Consider the following 10,000-nt stretch of genomic DNA (forward strand, 5'->3'; position numbering starts at 1 on the left):
ATAGCTCGCATCTAATCGTATCGGATGAGAAATAGACATTAAATGGCATATATAGGCCGCTACACAACAGTAATCACCGCGACAAACAGCTATATTATATTTTAATATGATGACCGGAATATCTCACGTTTGTCCGGTAAATCGAAATCTTCCCGGACACGATGTCCGGCGGCAATTTTTTCTAACGGAAACCCTGACAGAGAGACAGACACACACAGAGACACACACACGCACACACACACACACACACGCACACAGAGACACACACACACACACACACACACAGAGAGACAGACACACACAGAGACACACACACACAGAGAGACAGACACACACACACACACACACCCCCCCACACACACACCTTCCCATACAGGTCCTTGTGCGCCCCCGCCTGCACCAGGGCGTGGCCCCCGGCCCCCAGCACCAGCACCTCCTCCTGGGGGGGGGCGGGGTCCCCGGGCTTGGGGGGGCGGCGGTGCCCAGGGGGCTCCAGGTCCCTGATGGAGGAGCGGTCGGCCCCCAGACCCAGACCCTTGGGACGCAGCTGGGTCTCTATGGGCTTGATGTCTCTGAGGGGGGGCGGAGGGAGGGAGGGAGGGAGGGGGGAGGGAGGGGAGGGGAGGGAGGGAGGGGGGGGGGGGGGAAGAGGGAGAGATGAGGAGGACAGGAGAGAGGGAAGAGGAGGGAGGGAAGAGGATAGGAAGTGAGGGGAGGGGAGAGGGAGGGAGGGAAGAGGATAGGAGGGACGGAAGAGGACAGGAGGGAGGGAAGAAGAAGGAGGGAGGGAGGGAGGGGGGAGGAGGACAGTTAGGAGGAGAGTTTAACAACCAGGAGAAGAGTTTAAGGACAGACAGGAAGTGCATCAGAAGCAGCCAATCAGAGAGGAGGAGGGTACTCACTGTTTAAAGGTCCGGCCAATCCCCTCTCCTGCCTTCCAGCCCATCCCCTTCAGCATGGCCAGCCCGTACGCCTCCACTGGCACACTGTCATAGTCTGCTACTGTACTCTACATACACACACACACACACACACAGTCATAGTCTGCTACTGTCAACTACACACACACACACACACACACACACACACACACACACACACACACACACACTGACTGACTATACAAACACACAGGTTACTAGTCTTTCATCTGATGTGTATGTGTGTTGTCTGTCAGCTGAGCCTCTCTACACACTCTGCTTCCTGACAGGAACATACTTAGGCTAGGCTAGGCTAAGCTAAGCTAGGCTAAGATAGGCTAGGATAAGCTAAGCTAGGCTAGGATAAGCTAAGCTAAGTTAAGTTAAGCTAAGTTAGGCTAGGCTAAGATAGGCAGAAGGGGGGGGGGGGGGTCTAAAGCCCAATTTATACTTCTGCGTAAAATCTACGCCGTAGGCTCACGCGCACCTCTCCAAAAATGTAACTCTCTCACTCCACACCTACGCAGACCGTAAGCACTGTGATTGGTCCGCTTGGTAGCACATGATTCCGACTCTCTCGTAGGCCAAAATGCAGAAGCCATGACAGAAATGTCATTTACTTTTTCTGTAATTACTTATTAATAAAGATTTGAAAAATGATAACCATCTTATTATCTTAGTTTAATGTCATTTCAATGCATTATATACATTTTCTTTACAACAAGCATAACAAAAAATTGCTATTATGCCGCTATGAGTACACCGACCAACGCGACGCAGACCGACCAACGCAGAAGTATAAATTGGGAGAGCCCTTGCGTAGGCTACGGCGTAGCCGCGCGTAAATTCGACGCAGAAGTATAAATTGGGCTTTAAGAGAGGAGGGCTGACTGGCTGTGATGAGGGGTCAAGGTCTGATGAGATAAGAGAGAGAGGACTGTTTGTCTGAGATCCTCATCGTCATCGTCATCCTGCTCACACACACACACACACACACACACACACACACTGCAGGTGGTTAGGTCTGCTGTCAGCAGGTTCACACACTCAGGTTACACTCCCAGTGGAACTGGTCAGACCACCTCCTCACCTTCACACACCCTCTAACACCCCCCTCCCTCTAACACTGTTACTACCTGTCACTTACCTCCCTCTCTCTCTCTCTCTCTCTCTCTCTCTCTCTCCCTCTCTCTCTCTCCCTCCCTCTCTCTCTCTCTCTCTCTCTCTCCCTCCCTCCCCCTCCCTCTGTCCTTCTCTCTCTCTCTCCCTCTCTCTCTCTCTCTATGAGGCCAGGTTCATTGTAATGCATGAAGCGGAACAGGGAATGTTATGTTGTGTCTGATATAGGGCTGTTACGATTATTCGACGTCGTCACCGACTACGTCAATACGTCGGTTAGCGTAATATGCGTCGGTTAGTCGCCCAAAAAAAAAAGTTTTTTTTTTTTTTTTTTTACCTTTATTTTACCAGGCGAGACAATTAAGTGTATGAGTGAAAATGGATAGCTACTAGCTAATGTTACACAAGCAATGTAGCTCACCACAGTTCGTATGTCTTGTCTTCTGGTGTTCGTAACGTTAGCTATGTAGCTGGCTAGCTACGGTAGCCTATTGTCATTGTGGTGCGAGCACCTACTGTACGTTATCTAGCTCGTAGCTCGCATGCTACGTTAGCATCAATTTAGCTAATCATAACATAGCAGCGAGAGTAACGTTAGCTAGCTATGTGTTGTGGTGATGGACAGACTTCTAAATGGCCATGTTGGCATTCAAGTTGGCTAAACATAGCAGTGAGGTGGAGACAAAAAAGTTATTTTTTTTTTTTTTTTTTTACAGTACAAAAATTATCGTTAGACTTATCGATAAATTAGTCGTTAGACTAATCGAATAATCGATAAAATAATCGCTAGATTAATCGCTAGAAAAATAGTCGTTTGGGACAGCACTAGTCTGATACCATTCCTCATCCCTCCACCAGCTAGTTCAACTCCGGTCACTCCCCCTCCTCCTCCTCCTCGTCCACGTCCACCTCCTCCTCCTCCTCCTCCTCTGTCACACAGGGGGTCGCCCCTCCTCCTCCTCCTCTGTCACACAGGGGGTCGCCCCTCCTCCTCCTCCTCTGTCACACAGGGTGTCACCCCTCCTCCTCCTCCTCTGACACACAGGGGGTCACCCCTCCACCTCCTCCTCCACCTCCTCCTCTGTCACACAGCGGGTCACCCCCCCACCTCCTCCTCCACCTCCTCCTCCTCTGTCACACAGGGGGTCCCCCAAGGCTCAGTCCTCGGCCCCCTGCTCTTCCTCTGCTACACACTCCCCCTCGGTCACATCATCCACCAATTCAAGCTGGACTTCCACTGTTACGCTGACGACACCCCGATCTACATCAGCACAAAATCCACCCAGACCCTCAGCCGCACTGAAAACTGCATATCTGCAATAAAAACCTGGCTGACCCACAACCTCCTCAAACTCAACAGTGACAAGACAGAACTCATCCTCATCGGTACCAAATTCACACTCAGTAAAACCGGACCCATCACACTCACCATTGACGACACAACCATCACCCCCTCCCCCCTGGCCCGCAACCTTGGCTTCATCCTGGACCCCACCCTCTCTCAAACACCCGGTCCCGTGACCACATCACTCCTGAGTCCTGTCCTCCACTCTCTCCACTGGCTCCCCATCAAAGAACGTGTCAAATTCAAACTACTCCTCCTCACATACAAAGCCCTCCATAGCCTGGCCCCCCCTTACCTGACTGACCTCCTTCTCCCCCACCGCCCTACCCGTACCCTCCCATCCTCATCCACTGTTCCCCTCACTGTCCCACCCTCCAAACTCAAAGGCTTGGGAGACCGTGCCTTTTCACGAGCTGCACCCCGCCTCTGGAACTCTCTCCCTCAACCACTCAGAGACTCACCCTCACTCTCCACTTTTAAATCCCACCTCAAAACCTACCTGTTCTCCCACGCATACAACCTCCCCTACCCCTAACCATCTCCCCTAACCCTGCCTCCCCCCCTGGACATGCATACAACCTCCCCTACCCCCTAACCATCTCCCCTAACCCTGCCACCCCCCAACCCCTAACCCTGCCACCCCCGACGTCAGCTACCACCGCATTTAATTGACCATGAACATCAGAGACATACATTACGAATGTTCATTTAAAATACTCTATACTGAGCACTGGTATAAGAACATGAACCAGAGAACAGCAGTAAATACAATAACCCACAGTCGTCGCTGATGATGTTGCATTTTCGATTAGGATATGGGATTAAAGGCACCGGCGACGGGAGAAGAGAGAAATCCAAGTGTCCCGCTAAATTCGGACCAATCACAAAACTGTTTTGAAAGCGCGTCGCCTTGCGCCGCGCGCCTGTTGAGAGTCTCGATTGCAGTGCGAACACAAACGACGAGGTTAATTGCAACATTGTAACATATTGTAAATTACTACGCCCTAAATCGTAACGAAATGTTGGTCTGGAAGCGGCCTAAATCTAGCTTCAAACTGCTTTTTTTCTGTTCTCCGGTCATAATAACTCGCTGCCTTTCTGCGCAGCCTGAATCAAAGTGGACTGTCTGAATCAATTAGTGGCGGAGGAAATTCTTTGGTGGCGGCCCGCCACGAATAAATGCATATAGAGGAAACACTGCTCTGTGTTCTATGTGTCATGTTATCTGTTGTTAACTCTGTGTTCTATGTGCTCATGTTATCTGTTGTTAACTCTGTGTTCTATGTGTCATGTTATCTGTTGTTAACTCTGTATTCTATGTGTCATGTTATCTGTTGCTTGTTGTTTCTGTGTTTTCTGTTTTCCCCATATTGTCAGCGTCTTTGAGCCCCGGAAAAGCGCTTTATAAATACAAAGAATTATTATTATTATTATTATTATTATTATTATTATTATTATTAACTCATCAACAGCTCTGAAGCAGGTGTGTGAGTGCTGGGTTGGGACAGAGACACCCCCCCCCCCCCGTACTCACAGACTCGGGCCTGAGGTCCACCTTGACCCGGTCCCCGTCCTCGTAGCCCCCGGGGGTCTGGTTCTGCATCAGCAGGGGGATGTTCAGGTCCGGGGGGGGGGCCGCCCCGCTCTGCCACTGATCCTGCTGCCTCTGGGACTCTGGGGGGGGGGTTAGACAGGGCGGGGTTAGGACTGAACACACACACACACACAGAGAGACACAGACACAGACAGACACACACACACACACACACACACACACACAGACACACACACAGACAGACACAGACAGACAGACACAGACGCACACATACACACACAGACACACACACACACACACACAGACAGACACAGACACACACAGACAGACACAGTCACACACAGACACAGACGCACACACAGACACACACAGACACAGACAGACAGACACAGACGCACACATACACACACAGACACACACACACACACACACAGACACAGACACACACAGACAGACACAGTCACACACAGACACACACACACACACACACACACACACAGACAGACACAGACAGACACAGACACACACACACACCTACCTTCAATAATCTCTTTGACCGCCTGTGTTTCCATGGAGTCTGGTTCCAGGGAGGGTGTGTGTGTGGAGGCCTCCCCCCCCCCATGGCTCTGCCCCCCCCCGGGGCCCTGCCCCCCCACCGGGGCGGCCTTGTCCACCCTCACCCAGCGGTTCTTCTGGATCAGAGGGATGATCAGCTCCTTGGGCTTCTCCTTGGGCTTGGTGCTACACACACACACACACACACACACACACACACACACACACACACACACACACACACACAGACATATTAACCCTGGGTCCAACCTTAACCCTACACAATAACCCTAACAATAGCTCCGCTCCAAGCCTAGCCCTAACCCTAACTCTAACCCCTATTGTTACCTTTGGGTCAGTGTTAGGGTTTAGGTGATGTTACCTTTGGGTTAGGGTAGATAATGTTACCTTTGGGTTAGGGTAGATAATGTTACCTTTGGGTTAGGGAGGGTAGATAATGTTACCTTTGGGTTAGGGTAGATAATGTTACCTTTGGGTTAGGGTAGATAATGTTACCTTTGGGTTAGGGTAGATAATGTTACCTTTGGGTTAGGGTAGATAATGTTACCTTTGGGTTAGGGAGGGTAGATAATGTTACCTTTGGGTTAGGGTAGATAATGTTACCTTTGGGTTTGGGAGGGTAGATAATGTTACCTTTGGGTTAGGGAGGGTAGATAATGTTACCTTTGGGTTAGGGTAGATAATGTTACCTTTGGGTTTGGGAGGGTAGATAATGTTACCTTTGGGTTAGGGTAGATAATGTTACCTTTGGGTTAGGGTAGATAATGTTACTTGGTTATGGTCAGGTTTAGTATGGTTAGGTTAGGTATGTGACCTTAGTGTCAGGGTTAGTGTTAGGGTTAGTGTCAGGGTTAGGGTTAGGGTTAGGGTTAGGGTCAGGGTTAGGGTTTAGGTCATGTTACCTTTGCAGTTCTCTTCCAGCTATCCCGGTCAGGAAGTCTCTCTCCTCTGCGGGATCATCGATGCGACTCGACTTGAATTTATTGACAGATTTACTGAACCCAAACGAGACAGCTGCCTTTCCCTCCTTTCTCTCCCCTTCATCCCCCTTTCTCTCCCCTTCATCCCCCTTCCTCTCCCCCTGGTCCGGGGTCACATCAGACATATCAACATCAGACATATCAACGTTCTCTCTGTGCTTGAGACGCGGGGACGCCATGTTGTCTGTGTACGAAGAACAGAGAACGAACTGACTTCTGGGTGATGTAGTTTGTATGAGTCGACACGGGGTTCACTTGGGCTGTAGAATACACTACATGTCCCATAATGCAGCGCGTCGTCGACTCTCCGTGTTCGAGGGAATCATCCTCAAACAAGGCGCTGCGCATTTGTGTAAATCTGTATTATCGGGATTGCCCAATGATCCCGTGTCTGGTTATTTATAGACCAGTGACTCGTTTGAAATGTTTATTATATATATCATTTATGATTATATTATGTGTGTGGGTGCGTCTGTTAGTCCCTAAACATTTACCCTGCAGGCGTATTGTTCTGGTGTTTAATACTAACCCTAACCCTGCACAAAGCTGCTCAAATATAAAATAAAATAACAAATAATGATTGATATGGAGGGAATAAATGAATGGATGATCTTTATTGTCATTGTACGGGTACAACGAAATTGAAATGCAAACCCTAGGTGCTAACAATCAAAACACTGTCCTAAGATAATAAAACACAGTCCTAAGATAATAAAACAGTCATAAGATAATAAAATAGTCCTAAGATAATAAAACACCGTCCTAATATAATAAAACACAGTCCTAAGATAATAAAACACAGTCCTAAGATAATAAAACAGTCCTAAGCTAATAAAACACAGTACTAAGATAATAAAACAGTCCTGAGATAATAAAACACTGTCCTAAGATAATAAAACAGTCCTAAGATAATAAAACACAGTCCTAAGATAATAAAACAGTCCTAAGAAAATAATAAAAGTGTCCTAAGATAATAAAACACAGTCCTAAGATAATAAAACAGTCCTAAGATAATAAAACACAGTCCTAAGATAATAATAAATAATTTTGCCATTTAGCAGACGCTTTTATCCAAAGCGATTTACAATTACGAATTACAGGGACATTCCCCCTGGAGTAACTGAGGGCTAAGTGCCTTACCCAAGGGCACACTAGTAGTGGTGTGGCTTCAGGCGGGATTTGAACTCACAACCTTCCGATCCCAAGTCCAACTCACTATCCACTAGACCACCACTACCCCTAAATTGATAATAAAACAGTCCTAAGATAATAAACAGTCCTAAGATAATAAAACAGTCATAAGATAATAAAACAGTCCTAAGATAATAAAACAGTCCTAAGATAATAAAACAGTCCTAAGATGATAATAAAACACAGTCCTAAGATAATAAAACACAGTCCTAAGATAATAAAACAGTCCTAAGATAATAAAACAGTCCTAAGATAACAAAACACAGTCCTAAGATAATACAACAGTCCTAAGATAATAAAACAGTCCTAAGATAATAAAACACTGTCCTAAGATAATAAAACACAGTCCTAAGATAATAAAACAGTCCTAAGATAATAAACAGTCCTAATATAATAAAACAGTCCTAAGATAATAAAACACTGTCCTAAGATAATAAAACACATTCCTAAGATAATAAAACACTGTCCTAAGATAATAAAACACAGTCCTAAGACAATAAAACAGTCCTAAGATAATAAACAGTCCTACGATAATAAAACAGTCCTAAGATAATAAAACAGTCCTAAGATCATAAAACACAGTCATAAGATAATAAAACACTGTCCTAAGATAATAAAACACTGTCCTAAGATAATAAAACACAGTCCTAAGATAATAAAACAGTCCTAAGATAATAAACAGTCCTAAGATAATAAACAGTCCTAAGATAATAAAACAGTCCTAAGATAATAAAACACTGTCCTAAGGTAATAAAACAGTCCTAAGATAATAAAACAGTCCTAAGATAATAAAACAGTCCTAAGATAATAAAACACAGCCCTAAGATAATAAAACAGTCCTAAGATAATAAAACAGTCCTAAGATAATAAAACACAGTCCTAAGATAATAAAACAGTCCTAAGATAATAAAACAGTCCTAAGATAATAAAACACTGTCCTAAGATAATAAAACACAGTCCTAAGATAATAAAACAGTCCTAAGATAATAAACAGTCCTAAGATAATAAAACAGTCCTAAGATAATAAAACACTGTCCTAAGATAATAAAACACATTCCTAAGATAATAAAACACTGTCCTAAGATAATAAAACACAGTCCTAAGACAATAAAACAGTCCTAAGATAATAAACAGTCCTAAGATAATAAAACAGTCATAAGATAATAAAACAGTCCTAAGATAATAAAACAGTCCTAAGATAATAAAACAGTCCTAAGATAATAAAACACAGTCCTAAGATAATAAAACACAGTCCTAAGATAATAAAACAGTCCTAAGATAATAAAACACAGTCCTAAGATAATAAAACACTGTCCTAAGATAATAAAACACTGTCCTAAGATAATAAAACACAGTCCTAAGATAATAAAACAGTCCTAAGATAATAAACAGTCCTAAGATAATAAAACAGTCCTAAGATAATAAAACACTGTCCTAAGATAATAAAACAGTCCTAAGATAATAAAACAGTCCTAAGATAATAAAACACAGTCCTAAGATAATAAAACAGTCCTAAGATAATAAAACACAGTCCTAAGATAATAAAACACAGTCCTAAGATAATAAAACACATTCCTAAGATAATAAAACACAGCCCTAAGATAATAAAACACAGTCCTAAGATAATAAAACACAGTCCTAAGATAATAAAACAGTCCTAAGATAATAAAACAGTCCTAAGATATTAAAACACCATCCTAAGATAATAAAACACTGTCCTAAGATAATAAAACACTGTCCTAAGATAATAAAACACAGTCCTAAGATAATAAAACACAGTCCTAAGATAATAAAACACAGTCCTAAGATAATAAAACACAGTCCTAAGATAATAAAACAGTCATAAGATAATAAAACAGTCATAAGATAATAAAACACAGCCCTAAGATAATAAAACAGTCCTAAGATAATAAAACACAGTCCTAAGATAATAAAACAGTCCTAAGATAATAAAACACAGTCCTAAGATAATAAAACACAGTCCTAAGATAATAAAACAGTCCTAAGATAATAAAACACAGTCCTAAGATAATAAAACAGTCCTAAGATAATAAAACACATTCCTAAGATAATAAAACACTGTCCTAAGATAATAAAACACATTCCTAAGATAATAAAACACATTCCTAAGATAATAAAACACAGTCCTAAGATAATAAAACAGTCCTAAGATAATAAAACACTGTCCTAAGATAATAAAACACAGTCCTAAGATAATAAAAAAAACAAGAATGAGACATACATTGTCTAGCTGTTGTCTTGTAAAGTTCTGTAACAGACGTTGAGGCGGTTTAATAAGTAAAGGTTTGGAAAA

The 10,000-nt window shown here is 43.8% G+C and overlaps 1 protein-coding gene across 1 annotated transcript in view; it reads right to left on the reverse strand.

The window, feature by feature from the left end:
- Window positions 1–6,674, reverse strand: part of gpkow (G patch domain and KOW motifs) — a gene marked incomplete at its 5' end in the record, with an annotated part of 18,648 nt that extends 11,974 nt beyond the window's left edge. Inside the window, 5 exons of the mRNA XM_080527531.1 lie at window positions 365–572; window positions 903–1,009; window positions 4,919–5,058; window positions 5,478–5,680; window positions 6,418–6,674. Of these exons, the coding sequence (XP_080383657.1) occupies window positions 365–572; window positions 903–1,009; window positions 4,919–5,058; window positions 5,478–5,680; window positions 6,418–6,674 (915 nt within the window). The remainder of the gene's footprint in view (window positions 1–364; window positions 573–902; window positions 1,010–4,918; window positions 5,059–5,477; window positions 5,681–6,417) is intronic.
- Between the last annotated feature and the right edge of the window lie 3,326 nt (window positions 6,675–10,000).

This window comes from Nansenia antarctica, assembly GCF_963989245.1.
Source record: "Nansenia antarctica genome assembly, chromosome: 3".
NCBI classification, from domain to species: Eukaryota; Metazoa; Chordata; class Actinopteri; order Argentiniformes; family Microstomatidae; genus Nansenia; species Nansenia antarctica.